Source organism: Rhinoderma darwinii, chromosome 2 (assembly GCF_050947455.1).
Source record: "Rhinoderma darwinii isolate aRhiDar2 chromosome 2, aRhiDar2.hap1, whole genome shotgun sequence".
NCBI lineage: Eukaryota > Metazoa > Chordata > Amphibia > Anura > Rhinodermatidae > Rhinoderma > Rhinoderma darwinii.
In genome coordinates this window covers 279,362,750-279,387,744 of record NC_134688.1, presented here as the reverse complement: position 1 = coordinate 279,387,744, position 24,995 = coordinate 279,362,750, and the positions used below count along the sequence as shown (strand labels likewise).

Here is a 24,995-nt window from a genome sequence, read left to right as displayed (position 1 = left end):
GATCACGTGAACGCTGAAGCTCGGCATTTTTCATCTGTAGTTCGCGGTTGCCGCCTTGACCGGTCATAATCGGCTTTGCGGCATTTAGTATCACCTTGTTTTTCTGCTGTTTTGGACGCGGCATGGTTTATAGATGTAGTCGTCTGTAGTGTGTTCCACCCCCCACACACACCATGTGACCTTGCGCATTCAGTTAACAGGGTTACATGACATAGGTGGGCTAACTGAATAGGAATAATGGTGCAATTATTATTATTATTGCAGCAGCCCATTCACTGTGTTTGTACTTGTATTACCTTGCTGTCGGTCTATAGGTGATGGTGTCATGCCTATAGCAACCAATCACAGCTCCCCTTTCCTTTAATTAAACTGCTCTGGTAAAACGAAAGCTGTGCTGTGACGTGATTGGTTGTTAAACAGTTTTTCATTAGACATTTTGGATAAATCTGCTCACTAAAAACAGCAGCATTTTCAAGACTAAACCCAAAACACCAGGATGCTGTGGGTATAGCGGTGAAAATGCTGGTGACAGGTTCCCTTTAGAATAGTCCATGCAGGGAGAGGAGAGCCGTGCCTCAGCAGTTAGGATACGTTTACACGGCAAACTAAAAACGGACGTAAAATATGGAGCTGTTTTCAAGGCAAACAGCCCCTGATTTTCAGCCGTTTTTTATGGCCGTTTTTCTATTGAGTTAATGAAAAACGTCTCCAAAAACGTCTCAAGAAGTGACATGCAGTTTTTTTTTTCTAGGTTCAATTTCAGGCACTCGTTTAAAGTTGAGGTGCAGCAAGAAACGTTTCACTGGCCTTGCGTCCGTCCAAGGCCCATGCACTTTCTTAACAAAACAGTTTTTCCCATTGAAATCAATTGGCAGATGTTTGGAGGCGTTCAGCCTCTGTATTTTTAGGAAACATTTACGGCCTGAAAAACGGCTGAAAATAAGCCGTGTGAACATACCCTTACAGTTAGCACTGTGTAGGTCTACTTCAACCTGCCATTGATTGGATAGTGGTTACACCATGTGATCACTACAGCCAATCAGAGAAGAAGTGAGTCATTGGCAGCACGGCTTGTCTTTCATATATTAGTATAACAGGGGAACTTTGCAGGGCATTATCCCTGTTAATTATGGTAGTGGTGAAAAAAGTTATTCTTGATCGCCTACTTGGACCTACATACTTACACTTTTGCTTTTAGTAGGAATTTTGAGAAGTGAAACAAAAAAGGAGGGACATTTTTTTTTTACTCTGCAACACTTCCGTTCCTTGTTGTTGTAGCTCCCCCTTCATCCATTTTGAATATCATGTTTGTACATGTGCTTCTCAAGGATTTGCCACTACCGTTACTGTACTTTTCATTATGCTCAGGTACGATTTTTTGTTAGTCACTGTTTGTACTGTATATCCTTGGAAAACGGTCACGTATTACTACTAACTAATTTTTGTTACAATAACTACTATAGAAATCTGTTTATTAAATGTGTAATAATATGTGAAAATAGCATAGCAGATATTACCTGGTTATATCTTCTGTAAGCTGAGCAGGGTCGGGTGGATAAAATTTCACACTGAACGTAAAATCCCATGGAGCTCCTGTGAATAAACCATTGGCAATTACACAAATATTTAATAGCATACAGTTACATTGTTAACGAAGTTAGAAAAAAAAAAAAAAGACCGTTCCATCAGGTCCAATCTACAATCCCACCATGTTGATCCAGAGGAAGGCAAAAATTCCCAACACTAAATCAATGCATAATTTAATGCTGCTTTGAAGCTAGCAAACGTACGTAGTAACAACCTTACTAAACAATAATATGTATCAGCATATATTAAGGGGATCTGTCAGCTTAAAGGGGTTATCCTGGAAAAATTTTTCTTTGGTGCTGAAAATGAAATAGATGAAAACTGAAAAGCAATACCTACCTATCCTTGTTCCGGTAATCCAGCAATGAGGCTCCAGTGGCACCCCTAGTGGTTGTTTACATGCACATAGAATGTAACTGCTGCAGCCAGAGGGCTCAGCCGCCATATGTTGTATTTGTCCCCAGTGAGCCCTCTGATTGGCTGCAGTGGTTACATGCTACTTGCATGTAAACAACCACCAGGAGTGCTGCCGGAGCGAAAGCGCTGGATTGACAGGGGTGAGGATAGTTAAGTATTGCTTTTTTGTTTTATTTAATTTGCAACCCCTGAGAAAAAAAATATTCACTTTCATAATAACCCCTTTATTATGCTGCTCTATGTGAGACAGCTACAGGTCCGTACTCCAAACAGTCAAAACAACATCACAATTTTTTTGTGCAGTTTGGCGAATTGGACTGCTGAATGAATACACTCAACTCCGAAAGGAGCACCCCCCCCCCCTACCCCTATGTGCAGTGAATGACAGGCTGCTGTATATACACAGCAGACTGTCAGTCACTACATAGACAGGCAGGGAGAGGGGTCTTCATGAATACAGTGGACTCCAGTCCAGCGCTCCTATTAGCCAAATGGCACACTTTTTTTTGGGGGTAGGATTGTTTACATTTTTTGTATAGTGCAAAATTAATTTTGAAAACTAAATAAATAAAATAATAAGTTTAATACATTTTATATAATAAAAGACAGTAAATCCAAGGCTAGGTTTAGACGTAGTGGAAGGAATGGTTTTTACCATTTATACTGAAAGAGTAAAATTTGCTTAAAAATCTGCGAGATAACTGGTATCTGGTAGATTTGATAATCCACACAATACTTCCGTGCAGACTTTTCCCCCTATGTGTGGATGGGGGTTTTGAGTAATCTGTGTACTGTAAATTGCAATGGATTTGCGGTGCAGAAAGTATAAGAGTAGAAAATCGCAATACTTGCAGCGGACTTAATGCTGAAAAGACACAGTATGCTGCCAGATCAGTCTCCAACTTCTTTGCCAATTCAGATCAACACTTTCAAAAGCCATTTCATAAATAGTTAAACATAAAAGGTTTTCTTTAGAACAAACAAGTGCTTTAAATTACCCAAGGCCATATAAAAGAGAATGCTGGATAATAACTCCAGAAATATGCTTCAATACCATGTCTGCTACTCGGTTTATCTGCTTATATCCCCTTTTTTCTTTTCATACAACTAAAACCAAAATGCAGTTACACAATCTGTCTGTATACTAGAAAAAAAGCCAGCAAATCAGAAAAGACAACAGAGTGCATTCTTTTACGTAGAGCAACTTACAAGAAAACTGAGGGAAATTTCAAAAGGGAAAATTCATTGAGTCCATTATGCACATCAAAAGTGGCACGTGGTTCTGTCTTAGGGCTTATTCAGACAAATGTATAATACGTCCGTGCTACGTGCGTGATTTTAACGCGCGTCGCACAGACCTATGTTAGTCTATGGGGCTGTTCAGACAGTCCGTGATTTTCACGCAGCGTATGTCCGCTGCGTAAAACTCATGACAGGTCCTATATTTGCCCGTTTTTCGCGCATTACGCACCCAATGAAGTCAATGGGTGCGTGAAAACCGCGCACGGCACACGGACGCACTTCCGTGTGCTGCACACGATGCGCGCTACAGTAGACAAAACTATGACTGAAAACAGAAAAGCATCACGTGCTTTTCGGTTTACAAACATAACAACTGAGTGTCATAATGATGGCGACTGCGCGAAAATCACACAGCAACGCATCATATGCTGAGGACACACGGACCTTTTGCACACGCAAAACGCCGTGTTTTTTGCGCACGCAAAACGCACACGCTCGTGTGAATCTGGCCTTAGGGTGTGTATTCAGAGCTTGCAATTGAGGTGCAGTTATATATATTATGTTATATATACAAAACCGCTTTTTCAGAGATTCAAGACGGTTGCGGTGAAAATGCATTGGGCATTAAAAAAAACAATGCATCAAATCATGGTAAAAAAAACAAGGTTTTTAGATACATTTTTTTTATACCGTTTTAACCGCAACGTTTGAATATGCCCTGAAAAGGAGGTATTCCTAACTGACACTTGGACATTCCCAACTTTCCTGTGGATATGTCATAAGTTGGGAATACCCCTTTAAGGCTGGGGCTAGACCTGGTTTTTTTTTTTTGTAGTGAGCAGTCTATGGGAATGCATTAGACTAGGACTACATACAGAGTATCTATCTTACCACAAAAAAAAAATATATATATATATATATATATATAAAAAAATATATGTATAAAAAATAAAAAAAATCGGTCCATAGGTGTACACTGAGTAGCTTGAAAATCTGTTGAAAACCGCGCCATGCGTTTTGAACATGCGACATCTGAAAACCTCCTTATAGCTTAAAAATACTGCTTTCCTCAACTGTATCTGGTATTAATCTGCCGTTAGAATTGAAATAGTAAACAAGACCGTTGATTAACAGACAGATATAGGTTTAACCATATATATATATATATATCTCTATCTTGTTCTATGAAAAAAGCATTGCACTGTAACTTAGTGTATTTCTGATGTAGAAGCCACACAGAAAATCTCCCATGTCTGAATGTGAAACCTTCTGAAGTCATGATCTGTTGGGGGCTTTAAGAGATACACTAGACTGGAGCTCTGTGAAGTCTCATGTAAATGGTGCGTAGTCCACTAGGTGTCAACATAATCTTTTGCTTAAAAAACCTGATTATGTCCAACGGGCAGTATAAATATCTGTGCATCTGTGTCAACGTGATGAGGGCAGTAAGTAGAGATCTTTAAAGCTAATTCATTGTAGAATGAAGCCATTTTCAAGGGAATGTGTCGCTAGAATTTTATTAGTTTTTCAGTTAAACAATTACTCAAGTGATTACACGTTGTTTACATTTTTTCACAAGTCAGGAAATCTAAATTAGATTCTAATTTATAACATTTCCATGTGCTGGCCACTAGAGGGAGCAGTTCCCAAAATTGCAGCATGGTCACTGTGGTAAAGCAACCTCATTGATTTATGCTGCAAATTTGGGGTGGACACACTCTCCTCTAGTGTCCTCACACAATCCCCCCTCCCTTCTTCTGGATAGTGCCAGGAGAGGGAGGGGTTTGAATGTCTTCAAACCTCCTGCACTGTGTGCCGCCATTTTCTGAGTGACTGCACAGTGTAGGAGGTTCTACACATCATACACCAACATAAAGGACCTGCTCCTGCCGCCACTCGTCTAGCAAGTTCTTGCCGCCTCCGCTCCTCTTCCTTGCGCCTTCGCTTCGTTGAACATACGGCCGGAAGCCGTGGCCGGAAGTAGTCATCTTTCTGTCCGGCAGCGGCTTCCGTTTCACATAAAAATGGCGCCGGATTTCGCTCTACAAACGAGCTTCGTTCTGGTCTGTGTGGGAACTGCACATGCATCTGAGAATGGAACGGCTCCCGTTCGCATTCTCTATGGGGTTGTATGTGCCGTATAGCATCTCTGTATGTGTCGTTAATCGACACATACAGAGATGAAAAAAAAATGGCAGCCCCCATAGAGAAGTAAAAATAATACATTCAAAAGTAGAAAGTGACAACACAAATAAATAAAATTTTTGTTTACATTATATTAAAAGCGATAATAAAAAAATAAATCATGACACCTTCCCTTTAAGGTCCATTTACACGAGAGATATTCATGTTAGTGATCTTTAATGCGACCACCGTAAGCGATCAAATAGCAATTCTAGACAAGTATTTACCCACAATGTCATCTCAATAACTGTTAAATGTTCATTATTTGGTCGCCAATTTAACAAATATCAAATAATTCAGGTTTAGATACAAGGTCAGAACCAACAATTATTTTTATGTTTGTATAATTTTTGGCATGATGAATCAGCATTTTAAAATCGCTAGTCGTTTAGTCGCTTCACCTATTTACATTACAGTTTAGCCGATTATGATTACCTTTTTCTGACTGTAATAATGGCTCTATGATGTTTATCACATGTATAGACCAGATTGTATTTATGTTTGTATCACAAGCTTTCATTATTTTTCACTTATTTGTAACAGTGTCCATAAAGATTTAGGGGGCCTGTATTTAGAGGGGTGATAAAGGGGGTCATAGGCACCAGTTTTTATTCAAATGCCATTCAGATTCCATTTTTATCTCATGTATATGGACAGTCACGTTTTTTTTTTCAGATTCCATTTTTTAGGAAGGTTTGTTTTTTGTTTTTTTTAGTGGCGCCACAAAACAGTATATTTTGTAAATGTGGTAAAACATACAAAAACTATACAAAGGTTGATTTTACCGCACAATTAATGCCTTTAACACGAACCCCAAAAACCAATGACCGAATCAAGTTTTTTTGCCCATTTCACTGTACAAAGAATTTATTTTTTTTCCTTTTACATTTCCCAGTATATTATATGGGACATTAAACGGTGCTATGAAAAACTACCACGCGTCCCGCAAAAACAAGCCCTTATATGGCTTACTCTATGGAAGAATAAAAAAGTTCTGGCTTTTGGAAGGCGGGGAGGATTTTTTATTTTTTTTTAAAAAGTGAAAATTGGCTGAGAAGAGAAAGAATTAAAAAATTCCATGTGTCACTCTTTAACCTATCCTTGTTCTCACTAAAGATCACAGTTGGGCCGTTGTATAGAAACAGTCACTGGTTTAGCAGAAAAGGAGTGTGGTCTAGACTTTCCGCTTGACAAGGGCGCATGGCCTAAAACGCAACACGTTGCACTATCATTTTTGGCGCAAAACACTTGCATAGTTAGTTTGCAGTATAGTAGTCTAACAAGTGGTGTAAGGAAGAGAAAAGCATCTAGCATTTCTAGCTAGATGATCCAAATTGATCATACAGCGTGCACCACTACAATAACGGCTAGTTCACATGGAGTATTTTAGCGGTTTCGGAAACCACGCCAAAAATTGCCCAAAAATCCCCTCCCATTGATTTCAATGGGAGGTGGAGGAGATTTTTTTCCCACTCATGGGAAAAAGTGACATGCCCTTTCTTCGGGCGTTCCCATCTCTGACCTCCCAAAAAGGTATAATATTGCGGTTTGGACCACAAAAACCCGGCCAATCTGCCGCAGCAATGTTTTGGTCAATTGGCTAGAACGTCTTACGGCCACTGAACAATGAGATCATGTTAGATGATATCACTATAACCGTGAGCACTGTGTCCTAGTCATTGGACCAGAGCATGGATAACTGGTGGCAGGGTAACAGCGGAGAATACAGCTTAGCTTACAGACGACAGTACGTCAGTTAAAGGAGTTACATAATATTAGGAGAGGGGTTTTTTTTTTTTCCTTTTTTTAAAGTTGACACAGATTCAGGTTTTAAAACTTGCATGGAAAAAAAAAATAAGTGTCAACCATTCAGCTTTCATGTCATAAATGATACTAGAAAAGTAAATAAAAACTGGGAAAGTTTGTTGCCCATAACAACCAGTCTGATACATAATAATCTTCATTAATATGACTAAAATATTCCACAGCACCTTACAATTGGGGAAGTAACAAGTAAACGAAACGACAAGTTCTCAAAGTAAATGAAAAAACAGAGACAAAGAGAGGTGGCTGCTCATAAGAGCTTACAATCTAAATAAGGTCTAATAAGTTCAGTGAATTCTTGGCTGCTTTTAGTGCAATAGATGTGAAACAAAATACAGCTACTTGTTTGTGCAACAAGGAAATTGCACACTGTATGTTGAAATTCGGACTAAAAGTTGAAGTAAACAGTTAAACAATAAGAAAATGAAGCAGGAGGTTAAGTTCACACTTTTTGCGGACCGGAAAAATTTGGCTCAAAATTCTGCCAGGAATTTGGAGGCAGATTTTGACCTGCCTGCACTTTCTGCCGTGTTTTTCGGCTGCGGCAAAAAACGCAGCGAAAACGGCTTTTTCTGCCTCCCATTGATGTCAATGGGAGGTCAGAGGCGGAAATGCCCGAACAAATGGCATGACGCTTACGCCTCCCATTGAAATCAATGGGAGTGGTTTTCGGAAGTTTTTTGGCACGGTTTCCGCGTCAAAACACACCAAAAAGAACTCAATGTACAGGGCCTGTTCAGTTTTTTTGGGCACTGATTTTGACATGTAAACCGAATCTGAATCCGCACAAAAAAAAAAAAAAACAGAAGCGGCATTACCTTTCTTGCCGTGTTCTTTGTCTCTAACCTCCCATTGAAACAACCTACAGCGCTAGTTTTCGAGCGTTTTTCGCTTTGTTTTTTGCCCCCGGTCCTTGCATTAGCATCAATGGCGGAGGGAGAATAACGTCGCAAAAAAGTGCAGGCAGGTCAAAATCTGCCTCAGAATTCCTGAACGAATTCAGAGGCAGATTTATTCTGCCTACAAAATAAAAACTCTGATCAGGGCCTTAACGTTTCTCTGGCATTTTTCTGCCACATTTTGCAGTGGGAAACGGTGGCTCCCGTGAGCGCAGGAGTTCCATGAGCTACCACATTGCCATTTCTAGGAACGGCTTCTTTATAAATAGTGGTTGCCGATTGCAGCAGAACTACAAATGTTAATATGATTTTGCAGTGGGTGTTTTTTCTGTACGATACGCAAAATGAAAACAATGGAGAAAATAAATTCTCTGCTTCTTCCATGGAAACGGTTAACTAAGGATATAATTTTTTACGGAGTCATTTTCATGCAGAGTAGGCTATGAACTGCAAATAATACATTTCCCTAGTTCTCTAGCAAATATACTACAACATTACGTGCAATATTAATTATCACACAATATCAAAGGATTAGATGTTTGATATGGGCGGTAGCTGAACGGTTATTCACCATTTAAAATATAAAGGAGTACGTTCCAATACAGGTCTGAAAATACACTGCTAACAAAATGTGTAACCATCACTATAACATGAAAACAATATACACGAGCATGGTAGAAAACCCCATCACTACCACAGTGTAAGCTAGTATGTCTTTTACAATTATAAAGGGGCAGGAGTACAACAAAATACCAGTGCGCTGTGGCAAAAAAGGGGGCATAGATGAAGGGAAAGGAGGCCAGCTTATGGTGCATACTCATCTTCAAACAACACGGACGACTGATCAGCTAAAGAGGCTTAAAATCGAAAGGCCGTTGAGCCATCTGGAAAGGGATCAGTGTCGTCCGCTCCCCCCCCCCCAGAAAACCATTTCCACAGAGATCTGTGCCAAAGGTTTAAGCACCCCCTCCCATCCCATCATTGCTAAGCTGCATCACGCGGATTACAAAGCCCAAAAATAAGAGCACAACTACAAAGTGAAAACTACTTTTATTATTGTATATGTTGACACGTGTTCCTAGAGAATGAGAATATCAGCCACGACTAGAGCGCAAGGCACGCACGCTCTTTAAAGGGCGTTTTCAAGCTAGCCGTCGTAGAATGAAAAGTTAAACCGGTAGCATGTCAAATGTACTTGCATAAATCGCTGCTTTTTTTTGTTGCCTGTTTTTCCCATTGAATTTAATGGGAAGGTAAAACTCGCAACAAATAGCAGATATTGCTTTTATTGTGGCGAAAAAGCAGTGATTTTGCGCTGAAAAAAAAAATATCTTATACTTACCCAGAATTCTGTGGTTCTTCGTCCAGGCCGGCCTCCTGGTTTGACGTTTCATCCCAGGTGACCGCTGCAGTGAATCACAGGCTGCAGTGGTCGCAAGGGATTAAATGTCATCCCAGGAGGCCAAGCTGCAGGACTTCAGAGAGTAAGCATGTGTTTGTTTGATTTTTTTAACGTGCAGTTTTCTGAAGTGGACATTCCAGCCGAAAAACTGCACCACAACTTGGTGCGGTTTTTCGTCAGGAATTCCCTGCGGTCGCCAGGGTAGATACGCTCTGTAACTTTACACAGCGTATCCGCCCATTTTGAATGTAGCCGAAGGCCGGGTTCCCACGGAGCGTATACGCTGCATAAAAATCACGCAGTGTGTCCGACCTGGAACCCCGAGTACATTCCATCCATCCAAAAAAACAAAACAAAAACAAAAAAAAAAAAACTCACCACATCGTGGTGCGGTTTTCCAAACAGAATATCCGCTGTGGGAGAAAGCCATTCATACTTCGCCCCTCCGGCCTCCCTGGATGACATTACAGGCCATGTCACCCTGCAGCCTATGAATGACTGCAGCGGGCGCATGGCCTGCAACATCATCTCAAGATGCCGAACTGCAGGAAGGAGAGCGTTCTGTCTAAGTAGGATTTTTTTTTTCCGTAGTTGCTTGGCTTTCACTTGCAGATTATGCATCCCCATTGAAATCAATGGGGAAAACCCGCAACAGAAAAATCAACAAAAACGCAGCATAAATGGACATGCTGCAGAATTAAATTCCGCACTGCAGGTTAAATTTATTAAGGTTTACGCTGTGGCTTCTTTTTACACAGTGTGGGCATGAGATTTTCTAAATCTCATCCACTTTTCTGATACTGTAAATGCTGCAAAATTTCCGCACACAATTCCGTTGCGGAAATTCGGAAAAAATCAGTTCCATTCATCTGAATGGGGTGGTTTCTGCAGCAGATGTATGGATTTCTACAGGTTCTATTCAGATGAAAATTTCTGCAACAAAATCTGCCGTGTGTGACTGCACTCCAACAAGCCTTAGGCTGAGCTCACACGTCGTGGTCAAAATGCAAATCCGCACATAATACACATTGTGTGCATGTGGCCTAAGACCTTCCTCTATATAATTATACTTTTTAGGTGTTGTTCCTAGTTTTGGTTAAATACATAAATGCAAAATCTGCATTATATCTACCCGTGACTGTACTATTAACTGTTTGTGTGGTCCATGCACAGACCATGTTCTTTAGATCCTCTTTTGCATTTTTATACGGTTTGTCTTTTTTATTATAATAAAATTTATACTATTTTCTATTTATTCATGGCTTTGTGACTCATTGTTCTCTTTGTTTTGTCTATGATATATGGCAGTCGGCTATTTTCGTTGGAAGTACTTTGATACCTAATTGACTGCACTTAACCGGTTACCTGACCTGTGAGACGTGTGTTTATAAATATATCTGCATTATATCTGCGCAGTGTGAACAAGGGTCTGCTCTATACATGTGAATGCGGTTGCAACATGCACATGGACTACTACAGGCCCAATTCAGGTAAATTGGACAGTTGCAGAAATTTCTGCAGAAAATCTGCTGTGTGTGAATTTAATAGCGTTACTGACAAGCTGATATCTTTAACCCCTTCCCGCTGTGGCCACTTTTGACATTCCTGACAGAGCCTCATTTTTCAAATTTGACAGGTTTCAATTTATGTGGTAATAACTCCGCAATGCTTTTACCTATCCAAGCGATTCTGAGACTGTTTTCTCGTGACACATTGGACTTTATGTTACTGGCAAAATTTGCCCGATACATTCAGTACTTAATTGTGAAAAACACCAAAATTTTGCGAAAAATTAGAATTTTTCTCAATTTAAATGTATCTGCTGGTAAGACAGGCAGTTATACCACACAAAATTGTTGCTAACTAACATCCCCCATATGTCTACTTTAGATTAGCATCGTTTTTTGAACATCCTTTTCTTTTTCTAGGACGTTACAAGGCTTAGAACTTTAGAAGCAATTTCTCACATTTTCAAGAAAATTTCAAAATGCTATTTTTAAAAGGGGCCAGTTCAGTTGTGAAGTGGCTTTGAGGTCCTTAGATATTAGAAACCCCCAATAAGTCACCCCATTTTAAAAACTGCACCCCTCAAAGTATTCAAAACAGCATATAGAAAGTTTCTTAACCATTTAGACATTGTGCAGGCATTAAGGCAAAGTAGAAATTTACAAAAGTTCATTATTTTTTTCCAGAAATTCATTTTGAATCCATTTTTTTTGTACCACAGAAGGTTTTACCAGAGAAATGAAACTCAATATTTATTGCCCAGGTTCTGCAGTTTTAGGAAATATCCCACATGTGGCTCTAGTGCGCTACTGGACTGAAGCACCGGCCTCAGAAGCAAAAGTAGCACCTGGAGGATTTTGGGCCTCCATTTTATTAGAATATATTTTAGGCACCATGTCAGCTTTGAAGAGGTTTTGTGGTACCAAAACAGTGGAAACCCCCCAGAAGTGACCCCATTTGGGAAACTACACCCCTCAAGAAATTTATTTAGGGGTGTAGCAAGCATTTTGACCTGCCAGTTTTTTTGCAAAAATCTTTGGAACTAGGCCATGAAAATGAAAATCTACATTTTTTCAAATAAAATGTAGGTTTAGCTAATTTTTTTTCATTTCCAAAAGAACTAAAGTAGAAAAAGCACCACAACATTTGTAGAGCAAGTTCTCCCGAGTAAAACAATACCCCGCATGTGGTAATAAACGGTTGTTTGGACACACGGCAGGGCTTAGAAGGGAAAGAGCGCCATTTGGCTCTTGGAGCTCAAATTTAGCAGGAATGGTTTGCGGTGGCCATGTCACATTTGCAAAGCCCCTGTGGGTACAACAGTGGAAACCCCCAACAAGTGACCCGATTTTAGAAACTACACCCCATGACAAAATTATCTAGGGGTACAGTGAGCAGTTTGACCACACAGGTGTTTTACAGAACTTATTGGAAGTAGGCCGTAAAAATGAAAATCTACATTTTTTCAAAAAAAATGTAGGTTTAGCTAGTTTTTTTTCATTTCCACAAGGACTGAAGGAGAAAAAGCACCACAACATTTGTAAAGCAATTTCTCCCGATTAAAACAATACCCCACATGTGGTCATAAACAACTGTTTGGACACACGGTAGGGCTCAGAATGGAAGGCGCACCATTTGGATTTTGGAATGGTTTCTGGGCGCCATGTCACATTTGCTGAGCCCCTGTAGTACTAGTACAGTGGAAAAACGCCAAAAGTGACTCCATTTGGGAAACTGCACCCCCTGAGAAATCATCTAGGGGTATAGTGAAAATTTTGATCCCAAAGGTTTTTTGCTGAATTAATTAGAACTATGCCATGAAAATGAAAAATAAATTATTTTTTTTCAACAAGATGTAGTTTTCCATTTTTACAAGGAATAGAGAAGAAAAGGCATGCCAACATTTGTAAAGTAATTTCTCCCGAGTACGGTAACACCCCATATAATCAGCTGTTTACATATATGGGAACATTCAGAAGAAAAGGAGCGGTATTTATCTTTCGGAGCGTAGATTTTGCTGGAATGGTTTGCGGACGCCATGTTGCATTTGCAAAGCCACTGATGTACCAAACAAAAGTGACCCCGTTTTAGAATCTACACGCCTAAAGGAATTTATCAAGGGGTGTAGTGAGAATTTAGACTCCACAGGTGTTTTTCAGAAATGAATACGCAGTGGATGGTGCAAAGTGAAAATTGCAATTTTTCCACTGATCTGCCTATTCACCGCACAATATGTTGTGCCCCTAGAGAATCTTACCCCATAAATTGTTAAGCGGGTTCTCCCGGGTATGGTAATGCCTTACTTTTAAATTGCTGTTTGGCCACACTGTAGGGCTAAGAAGGGAAAGACCGCCATTTTGAGCATGGATTTTGCTTGGTAGTAGTTCTGTTTGGGGTTTTGCTGGTATTTCAGTTTATAATGTGGTGGCATACAGTGAGGGAAATAAGTATTTGATCCCTTGCTCATTTTGTAAGTTTGACCACTGTCAAAGACATGAATAGTCTAGAATTTTTAGGCTAGGTTAATTTTACCAGTGAGAGATAGATTATATTTAAAAAAAAAAAAACAGAAAATCACAGTCAAAATTATATATATTTATTTTCATTGTGCACAGAGAAATAAGTATTTGATCCCCTACCAACCATTAAGAGTTCAGCCTCCTCCAGACCAGTTACACGCGTCAAATCAACTTGGTGCCTGCATTAAAGACAGCTGTCTTACATGGTCACCTGTATAAAAGACTCCTGTCCACAGACTCAATTAATCAGTCTGACTCTAACCTCTACAACATGGGCAAGACCAAAGAGCTTTCTAAGGATGTCAGGGACAAGATCATAGACCTGCACAAGGCTGGAATGGGCTACAAAACCATAAGTAAGACGCTGGGTGAGAAGGAGACAACCGTTGGTGCAATAGTAAGAAAATGGAAGACATACTAAATGACTGTCAATCGACATCGATCTGGGGCTCCATGCAAAATCTCACCTCGTTGGGTATCCTTGATCCTGAGGAAGGTGAGAGCTCAGCTGAAAACTACACGGGGGAACTTGTTAATGATTTCAAGGCAGCTGGGACCACAGTCACCAAGAAAACCATTGGTAACACATTACGCCGTAATGGATTAAAATCCTGCAGTGCCCGCAAGGTCCCCCTGCTCAAGAAGGCACATGTACAGGCCCGTCTGAAGTTTGCAAATGAACATCTGGATGATTCTGAGAGTTATTGGGAGAAGGTGCTGTGGTCAGATGAGACTAAAATTGAGCTCTTTGGCACTAACTCTACTCGCCGTGTTTGGAGAAAGAGAAATGCTGCCTATGACCCAAAGAACACCATCCCCACTGTCAAGCATGGAGGTGGAAACATTATGTTTTGGGGGTGTTTCTCTGCTAAGGGCACAGGACTACTTCACCGCATCAATGGGAGAATGGATGGAGCCATGTACCGTCAAATCCTGAGTGACAACCTCCTTCCCTCCACCAGGACATTAAAAATGGCTCGTGGCTGGGTCTTCCAGCACGACAATGACCCGAAACATACAGCCAAGGCAACAAAGGAGTGGCTCAAAAAGAAGCACATTAAGGTCATGGAGTGGCCTAGCCAGTCTCCAGACCTTAATCCCATCGAAAACTTATGGAGGGAGCTGAAGATCCGAGTTGCCAAGCGACAGCCTCGAAATCTTAATGATTTACAGATGATCTGCAAAGAGGAGTGGGCCAAAATTCCATCTAACATGTGTGCAAACCTCATCATCAACTACAAAAAAAGTGACTGCTGTGCTTGCCAACAAGGGTTTTGCCACCAAGTATTAAGTCTTGTTTGCCAAAGGGATCAAATACTTATTTCTCTGTGCAAAATGCAAATAAATATATATAATTTTGACAATGTGATTTTCTTTTTTTTATATAATCTATCTCTCACTGGTAAAATTAACCTAGCCTAAAAATTCTAGACTGTTCATGTCTTTGACAGTGGGCAAACTTCCAAAATCAGCAAGGGATCAAATACTTATTTCCCTCACTGTATGTAGATCTGTGCGGGGTACATCAGGGCATAATAAGAGGGTATAATAATGGGGTAAATAATACAATTATCCACAGATGTGTGTTACGATGTGAAGCGATCCGTTATGCGCAGGCGGGTGTCACACTGATAAACGGTTTTCTTTCTTATCCCCCTTTTGTAACGCTCTGCACCTTTTGGGGACTTTTTCTCCTTCGTAGTTTGGGAAATATTGCTGGGAAAGTTTTGCGCTGGTATAATACGGGCATCCTCGCTTCCAGCGGATGTTCTATGTCCCTTCCCTTCCTAGTTCCTAAATACTAGGGCCCTGAAACTGAAGGAATGTGCCCCTCCAGCCTGCGCATTGACATGTTTTTTCATCACCGCATTACTAGTGGCATAACTTTTTTATTTTTCAGTTGATTGAGCGGTGTGCGGTTTGTTTTTTGCGAGACGGGCTTTAGATTTTATTGGTACCATTTTAGAACACATACGACTTTTTGATCACTTTTTATTTCATTTTTTTTGTAAAGGAAATTACCAAAAACAAGCAATTCTGGAATAGTTTTTTTATTGGTTTTTTTTCGGCATCCACGGTGCGCCCTAAATTACATGTTAGCTTTATTCTGCGGGTCGATACGATTATGGCAATACCAAATTTATATAGTTTTTTTTATGTATTGCAGCTTTTGCACAATAAAATCACTTTTTGTAAAATCATTTGTTTTCTGTGTCGCCATATTCTAAGACCCATAACTTTTTTATTTTTGCGTGCACAAAGCGGTGTCAGGGATAATTTTTTGCGGGACGGGTTGTTGGTTTTATTGGTACTATTTTTGAGTAAATGTGACTTTTTGATCACTTTTTATAGCATTTTTTGGAAGGAGATTGACCTAAAAACAAAGATTCTGTCGTTGTTTTTCATGTTTTTTTTTTTACGCCGTTCACCGTGCAGGATAAATTACATAATAGTTTTGTAGTTTGGGTCGTTACGGATGCGGCGATACCAATTATGTAGTTTTTTTAATTTTTATGGTTTTTCCCATAATAAAAGACTTCATATGGGAAAAAAGTCAGTTTAGCTTTTTTTAATTATTTTAAACTTGTGTGTTTTTATTGTTTTACGACATTTTTATTAACTTTTTTGACATGTCCCACTAGGGCAGTTGAGGGCCTGATGCCCCGATCGCTACTCTAATACACTGCACTACATACGTAGTGCAGTGTATTAGCGCTGTCAGTTATTCACTGACAGCAAGCCTATGAGGACATGCCGCAGGCTGGTCGGGTTAAAACCTATCAGATGCTGCGCAATATTGAGCGCAGCATCTGAGGGGTTAATCAGCCGGATCGGAGAATAGCTCCGGTCCTGGCAGTTACAGGAGGGTGCCAGATGTATAATACAGCTGTCACCCTGCGGAGATGGTGCCGGCTCTGCTTCTGAGCCCGCACCATCACTGCAACGTAACTGTACTGCGGTTTGTGGGAACACCTTCCCGACAGCGCCGTATATATATAGTGATTGCAAACTTATTCGTGTTAGCTTCTATTGTAAAATAAAAGTAAATTTAAAAAAAACGCTTGCTATGTTGTTTTGTTTACCTTTTCATTATTTGCCCATAATTTTTTTTCTGTAAATTCGTAAGTAGCATAAGACTTTCCAACTGGATATTATGTGCAGAAATTCTGCAGTGTATTACAGTAGTAGCAAAGTGGATGAGATCTGAACAAATCTGATCTTTTCTGCTTATGTTTTTATGCTGTGTGTAGAAGTGCGAAAACTGACCTGCGGGGCGGATTCTCAATCTGTCAATTTTTTTGGGGAAAAAGCTACAGAAAATCCAGTTGGAAATTCCATAGGGGTACGATTACACCTGCGGTACAAAACTCGCACCCCGGGTCAATTTCCGCACTTGTGTTCTGCATCTTTTTTCCGCAGCGTGTGGATATGTTCAAATCGAATCCATTTTGCTGCTACTGTAATACGCTGCGTAATTTACGCACAGAAAATCCATAAGGGGTGTGTGTGTGTGTGTGTGTGTGTGTGTGTGTGTGTGTGTGTGTGTGTGGTAACACTAGAAACCCTTCAAACACTCAGTATGTTGCGCTCTCACTGCTGAGAATATGCATACTTGTTCAGCGGTGCTAATTTACCAACCCGTCCTATATAAAGCTGGGGCAAGTGTCCTGCATGTGTCTAAATGTAGACCATGCAGTTTGGTGCAATAAAATAGTGTTATGTTAATGAGAAAACAATGGAAACCCCTTCTTGCCCAAAAGGTAAGATTACGGTGAAGTTAAATATCTATAGTTTTTATGCTTTAATACTTTTGCACAATAAAAAGAATAAAATAAATAGCGTTTTGTTTCCGCATTTCGAGAGCCATAACTTTTTATTTTTCCATCAACTTAACTGTATGAGGGCTTGTTTTTTTTGTGGGACAAGTTCTAGTTTTCATTGACACCATTTTAGAGAATATACAACTTATTGATGAGCTTTTATTACCATAATTTGTTTTTCGTAGGGGATGGAAAAAAAAGAAAATCTGCTATTGTTTTTTCGTCATTTGTTGTGTAACAAATAATGTACGCTTAATTCTACAAGTCGTGACAGTTGTGGTAGAATCAATGTTAATGTGTTTCAATGGTGTACTATTTTTAAACAATAAAATAATTTTTATTGAAAATTTTTTTTTAAATTCATTCTTACTTAGAATTTGGTTTTTAGGAATCCCTCATGACAGAACCATTATACATCCAGTGTTGCTGTCAGGGAAGGTGACTGGAATAAAAAGGAGTTCTTGATTATGAAAAAAATGTGAAATATTTATTTTTTGAGTTAATTTGGTGCCAACAAATGACGTCCATGCTGGTCATGAGTGGCAGGGCGTTTTCGCATCATGATGCACATACACATAATGCTGATAGCGCAGGCACAGCAAGTGTGCCTGCGCAATCAGGAGTGGGGCAACGGTTGTAATACACAGCTGCTGTCCCACTCGAACGGCAGAGATCATAGAAACCTGAAACCTCTGATCTCTGCCATTAACTCCTTCAATGTCGCGATCAAAGCTGATGGTGCATTCAAAGGGAAAAGAAGAGGGGACCCCCCTTTGATCGCATCACAGGGAATTTCTATGACGCGACTGAGGGACATACCTTATATGGGCAGGCAGACAGCCCAGCGTCCATTGAAGGACACCAGGAATGTCTGACCATATTTCCTGTTAGGACAAAATTAGTACACAGGCTAATATACTGGTATAGGATATATGGCAGTACATTAAAGTTAAAAAATAAAAACCAAAATGAAATATTCCTTTATGGGATTAAAACACACAAATTAACATTTTTTACAATAAAATATTATTTCCAAAACATAACAATATAATTATTGCTTGTCAGTGACAGGCAATCTGGGAGGGGTTCGATAGTCTGCCTTCCATTTAGCTATATCGGTAAGGGTGGTTCTAGGGTTGGATCGCAACATATCAGAATAGAGTACGAAGATCAGACTGGGGTGGGGGCATGAGGGGCAGTGCGGCACCTGTTTAAAAGTAGAAAGGGATGGGGGCCGGATTGCGTTCTTAAGAAGTGTAAAAATAACGTTTAACCTGCAAGTATAGGAGAAGCTCATTGAAAGGGAGGTCGTGTTTCTCCTGTAAAGTGGGAATAGGTGTGATACGCCCTATTAAGTGGTAGACTGTCATTAGACCTGACGACAGTCACTGATTAAAAGGTTAAGGGGGGACGACGACTGTGCTGAAAGGAACAGAATTCCCAAAGACAGGTAAGAGGCAGGGGACGGGATATAAAAGGGCAGAAGAATATTTAATACTATCCCAAACCTCAAGATAGTGTCTCATAATGGGGATAGATGGTAGGCAGAAAGTTAAAGGAAGCCTAAAGCAAGGCGGGAAGAGTGGACAGGAGGCATTTAGGTGCCTCAAATGCTAGCCACAAGGGTGTTTTAGCGATGCATGGTACTTCACAAGAGGGGAAATTTGTATTGCATAATAGTATATTGTGATGTCCGGAACATCTAATGCACCATCCAATTTGTGTCTATACAGAGTAGGGGGTCTATTCACTCTAGGGCTTGTTCCATTCCAGATAAATTTAAAGGATAATGCGATTTACAGTCTGCAGATAGTAGCCTTGCACCAGCACCGAAAGGACCTGAAAGTAATGAACAAACTTGGGGAGAAATGTCATCTTGATCGCATTAATGAGATGTGGTATCTGCTCCTTTCTTCCAGTAGTTTATTTTTAAGATGGGTCAAAGGGGAGGGGGGTTAGTTAGCTGTATAGAGGGATTAAATGTGGTTAGTAAACCGAATACCAAGGTATTCTAGATTAGACAAAGGCCAGGAAAATCGATAGGTTGATTTAAAGAGGCTCTGTCACCAGATTATAAGTGCCCTGTCTCCTACATAATCTGATCGGCGCTGTATTGTAGATCACAGCAGTGGTTTTTATTTAGAAAAACGATGCATTTTCACCAAGTTATGACCTATTTTAGCTTTATGCCCAACCGGCGTGTTTTTCCTCTTGACCAAGTGGGCGTTGTGGAGAGAAGTGTATGACGCTGACCAATCCGCGTCATACACTTCTCTCCATTCATGTACTCATTAACATTACTGAAGTGTCTTGAGAGTAAATAGACATCGCTTCCAGCCAGGACACGATGTCTATTAAACACTCCCGACGCTTCGGTAACGTTAATGTGTGTCACTTACTCGAGACCATGCTTGCTGTCTTTTGCAGCGAGATCTCGTTTCCAAAAACGGCACGTAAACAGACGCCCGCCAAAAAGAAGTTCATATCACTTCTTGGGACGTTTTTGGAGCCGTTGTTCATTGACTCTATAGAAAAACAGCTCCAAAAAACGCTGCCAAAAAACGAGTGTTTGATTAAAAAATGGCGGAAAATCAGGAGCGGTTTTCCCTTTGTTTAGTAAGTGTGTGAACATACCCTTAGCCTTTTGGTGTGTCCTATAGCTTCTGCCAGCTGCATTTCAACAATCACACCCAAAATGGCAGCCGGACACTGCTTAGCAATTTGAAGACACCTTTTCCTGGTTTATAGGAGGGGGGAGGGGTGAGATTCCCTCCCACATTTACGGCAGCTGTGAGTCAGGTTGCTTTGCCTTATTCACCTTGCTGTAATTCTGGGAAGTGCTCCCTCTGGTAGCCAACATAGGAAAACATGTCAAATTATTATTTAATTTTTAATACTTTCCACCATGTGGAAGAAAAAAAAAGAAAAAAATACAGCAAAAAAACGTAAAAAATAATAGAAATAAGTAACTTACTTAAAAAAAAAAAAAGGTTTAATTCGCGACACATTCCCTTTAAGTAACCGCTATCCACTCCGGCAAAGAGATTAGGATTCTGAAAAGAGGACCCCTCTCTATTAATGGGGTATTGCCATTATAGACCTATATGGCATATCCACAGGATATGCCATAAAGGTCTGTTCGGTGCGGGTCCAATCCGATATTTGTGGCGTAATTTGAGAAAACCCTTTTAATGAAGAGAACCCTAATAGGGTATATGAAAGAGGGTTGTCTAAAGTGGACAACCCCATTTGTTTCACACCAATGCACCTTCTGCTGAAAATTTGTATGGTCTGTCTAATTCTCTTTTAACGCCCTATTACACCGATTTTGTCCGGTGAAGCGAGAGACTATCAACGAGCCCGCTCGTTGATTGGCGCTCGTTTGCTCCTGTCACAAGGAGCTATGTATGGGGACGAGCGGTCGTTACTACATTCGCTCCTCCCCATATTTTATCAAGTCAGCAGCGATGTTTACACAGGGAAGTGTGCTGCCGATGAGCCGTTGCTCGTTCATCTGCTGATCGCTGCCTTGTTTACACAGGGCACTTCACTCATTACTGTATTTCACTTACAGTATTACACTTGAACATACACTATTCATTTATTATTTCTTACTACACATCCCATGCACCACATACCACTCCCCTCAAGATTTGTGGGAGTGGCTATTATTATTTAAAGCACCTGCTCACTCCATCAGCGTTTCTGACCTGGCTGTGTCCATTTGTAAGTATGGCCTTTTTCGGTGTTTTTGTATAGATGTCCCCTTGTTTTTATCTGTTTTGACAGGGCAATTATCAGCAACGAGCGTTCTATGAACGATCGTTTGCCCGATAATTGCTAGGTGTACCCATTAACTCGCAAAGTGCATATTAGATTTTAAAAAAAATGTGATGTATACTTATCCCTTTAGGATACACTTCTGGTTTGGGCTTTTAAATAAATAAATAAAATTGGATTACAGCATGAGGAAGAGGGGAAGCATAATATTTCTTGGGGAAATATTTCTTTGTTTCCTCTCTTCCTTGTTTTGCAATCTGATTCTTTTTTTTTATCTAAAAAGACTTATGGAAAAATTGATCTTTCATATGTGATATGAAGGGCCTCAATCTGAAGTGGCAACGTTTGAGTCTACTTGAGGTTATACTGTTTTTAACCTCTTCCCGCATTCGGAAGTACTATTACATCTTAACTAACCGAAATAGTACGTCATATTATGTCCCAATGATTGTGTAGGCAGAGAAGTGATCTCCATTGGATCCCGGCGAGTGGTTGACAGCCAGAATCCAGATGTAAGGGCTGGGATCAGAGAAACCTCCGATCCCAGCCATTGAACCCCTTTGATGCCACTTCATTTAAAGAGTCTCTTGAGTATTACAGACAACCTACTGATTTGAATGGGCACTTTGTAATACTTAACTTGCCCTGTGGTGGCGCTGGATGGAAGTTGAACATTTACTGTCAGGTTTCACCACACAGCTGAATGCATATTTCAGCATATTTTCAAGGGACCCGTCTAACAGGTGGGTATTGTCCAAAATGGAGAACCCCCTTAATAATGCTTTAGTGTTGACCAAAAGTAATTTTGTTACTGGATTCCTTGAATTAGTACACAAAAGCTCACTCCAAATACGAACTCAAACCAACCTACAACAAGAGTACATGAACAATGTACGAATATACTCACCATGCACCTGTTTCCGGATGTCTTTTAATGCGTCGATCCAAGTCTAAAATGAAACAGATTATCAATTGCTTTGATTCATTCATTTTTATGAAGAGGAATTAATCAAATTAAAATGTCAATTTCCTGTTCATGGAGTCCAAATGTATTGCAGTAATGAAAATATTTTCCCCTTAGCATTTACCATTTTTTAAATCTGTCCTCCCACAACATTATGTAGAACAAGTCCGTATCAAAACACTGGACTACATGCTCTGAGCCTTTAGCATTCTTCCTACCAATATCCCTGGTTCATAAGTAGCATGCCAAAATAATGAGACAAACCAATAATGTGGAAGGCAGATAAATAGATTATATATACACATGTTTATACTCGGAAATGGAGAAAGAAAAAAATATATATGGTCATTATGCTTTTTCCTAGCATTTAGGTAACTAGAGAAGTGCAGTGAAGATAATAACTAGATTTATACACTTTTATAGAAATCCTGTTTGGAGCAGACATGAAGAGCACCTCTAAACATCTTTTGATGTGATGGACTCCCCCATAAAAAAAAAATAAAAAAAAATAAAGGACACATGGTGCAATATTATTTTTGTAGATAGTATACTATTTGAAAAGGGATTGTTGACTTTATTCAGCGGAACCGAAATCTCTTACAAAAGATGTTTTTGTACATTTAACAGAGGACAAAGGAATTGGATTTTATGTTATTTATGATATTATTTTATTATGTTTGTCTTTCATTTTTTTTTTTTTTTGTAGTTAAAATCATAGGCACATCTGGTAAGCGTCAGGTTTTACTTGTGTTTTTATTAATGTCAGGTTAACACCAGCAGCAACCTATGACCCTTTCATAAAAGTAACAGAGTTAGCTTTACAGGCAGATATGGCAACCTCTTAAAGGGGCTGAACCTTGGACATGGAATGGACAATAATAAAATACCCACAGCATAGCTGAAAACAGTCTGATCGCTGGTGGCCCCATCAATCTCAAGAACGGAGGTCCCGAACCCCAGTGAGAAGGAGTTTAAATGAGGGGACGGACAAGCATGTGCCTGCCACTCCATTCAATGTCTGGAAGACTGACAAAAACAGCCGATCGCTGTACTCAGCTGCATCAGTCATTCCCATAGACTTTGAAAGGAGCGGCAGGGTGCATGCTTGACCGCCGCTCCATTTAATGTCCTCCTCACTGCTGTCTGGCAATTGGTGGTGGTCCTAGTGATCAGACAATTAACAGTCCATTCTAATACTACCCCTTCAAGTGATGCCAACAGTAGTCTTTTCATTCTAGCGATTGATGGGGGTTCTTAACACACAGATCTCCACCAATAACATTTTCTGAGATGTGACAAGGACAATTAGGTTGAACACCTTCTTTAGGCCTCCTTCACACGCAGACATTTTCTGAGGTTTTAAACAGACCACAGTTTGGCAGATTTAAAGGTACTCATTCTGAAGGGTCGTTTTAAAAACAACAGAGAAATAAAAATTTGGGAATTCAAGATGATGATAAAATTCCAGTCATTGACACAAGGCCTCAATCTAACACCAGGATTTATGAGCCACTACATGGACACACGTCACGTCCCCCATCAGACTGACTCCAGATGCCTTAACTCCTAAGTCATCACCCCTATAACCTCAGTTTTATTGCCCCGGCTTATCTTAATGATGTATCACCTCATGTACTAATTGTCTTGGTGTAACATCTAAATGTTGTGCTTTTTTCTAAGTTATTCATTTGTAAACTGCCAGAAGAAGGGGCCTCTGTGCTCTGAAAGCTGCATATAGAACTTTTATGGTTAGCCAATAAAGGTATCATACCGATTATACTTTTGTCTTTTTTGACACAAAAGTATTTAACATTTGAAACAGCAACAATAAAACACTTCTGAAAACACTAGCCATATTCAAATGTAATGCATTTTTAGAGGCTTTTTTTTAAAATTTAGTGTCATTCTGTATATGCCTTTTTTTTTTGTGACGTCTTTAAAGTCCTAGAGAAGCCTGTGGGAAAAATGCCTGAAAAAACATCATACCCATAGCATGCTGTGTCTGAGCAGTTTTGTGGTCAGTGACATTTTTTTTCCAAAACCACCACAAACCAGAAATGCAGTTGTATGTAGTGCATTTTATATTTTACTGTAGAATTTAATGTAACATCTAAACTTGGCTTAAAAACAAGTAGGTTATATTTTTTAAAAAAAGACTGCTCTGTTGCAAAACGAAAAAAACTCTTCCAAATGTATATTTACAAAAGAAGACCCAAGTGCAGCATTATTAAACGTCACACGTTAAGTCTTTGGAAAAGTTTAATGCCAAAACTCTTTAAAAAAAATTTTTATTTTCAGCGTTACACGGAGCTACAGCTATTATACAAGATGTGCCAGGAGGTCTGTATCTGTTAATCAAAGTCTACTAAATGATGCTGAGCAGACAGAAGGGCGCTCTGTGCCTGCTGCAGAAGTGCGGTCAACCATTCGCAAGCTCATCCTGGGCAGATTAATCTGGTGGACAATGAGGTCTGAAAGGAAGTACTGGTGGGAGCTAATTATAGGACACTGGCTGTCTGCAAAACCAGACAACCAATTAACAATGAAAATGCTACTCATAGCGTCACGGTTTACACAAGAGTGTAACATCATTTCACCTGAAAAAACAAAAAGGGGATGTCCGATTTCGGCAAATAATGTTATTTTTTTTATAGAAGTTAAAAAAAAAAAAAAAGTTATACAATTTTCTAATATACTTTTTGTATTATTTCCTCACAGTTTAAGATCTCTGCTTGTTGTTATTCAGTAGGAACACTCATTTGATTTCCAGTGGATCAAACTCTGTCCGTGGTCAATGGGCACACAGGTGCTGGGATCAGTAGAAGACAACTCTGACACACATCTTGTAAT

At 39.8% G+C, this 24,995-nt stretch overlaps 1 protein-coding gene across 12 annotated transcripts in view; it reads right to left on the bottom strand.

Moving 5' to 3' along the window:
* Nucleotides 1–24,995, bottom strand: part of LOC142742998 (protein 4.1-like) — a 161,229-nt gene that overhangs the window by 78,310 nt on the left and 57,924 nt on the right. For all 12 annotated transcript variants that reach the window (XM_075853323.1, XM_075853314.1, XM_075853313.1 and 9 more), the window contains exons 5-6: nucleotides 22,089–22,131; nucleotides 1,518–1,593 (exon numbers count right to left, since the gene is read on the bottom strand). In XM_075853323.1, the coding sequence (XP_075709438.1) occupies nucleotides 1,518–1,593; nucleotides 22,089–22,131 (119 nt within the window). The remainder of the gene's footprint in view (nucleotides 1–1,517; nucleotides 1,594–22,088; nucleotides 22,132–24,995) is intronic.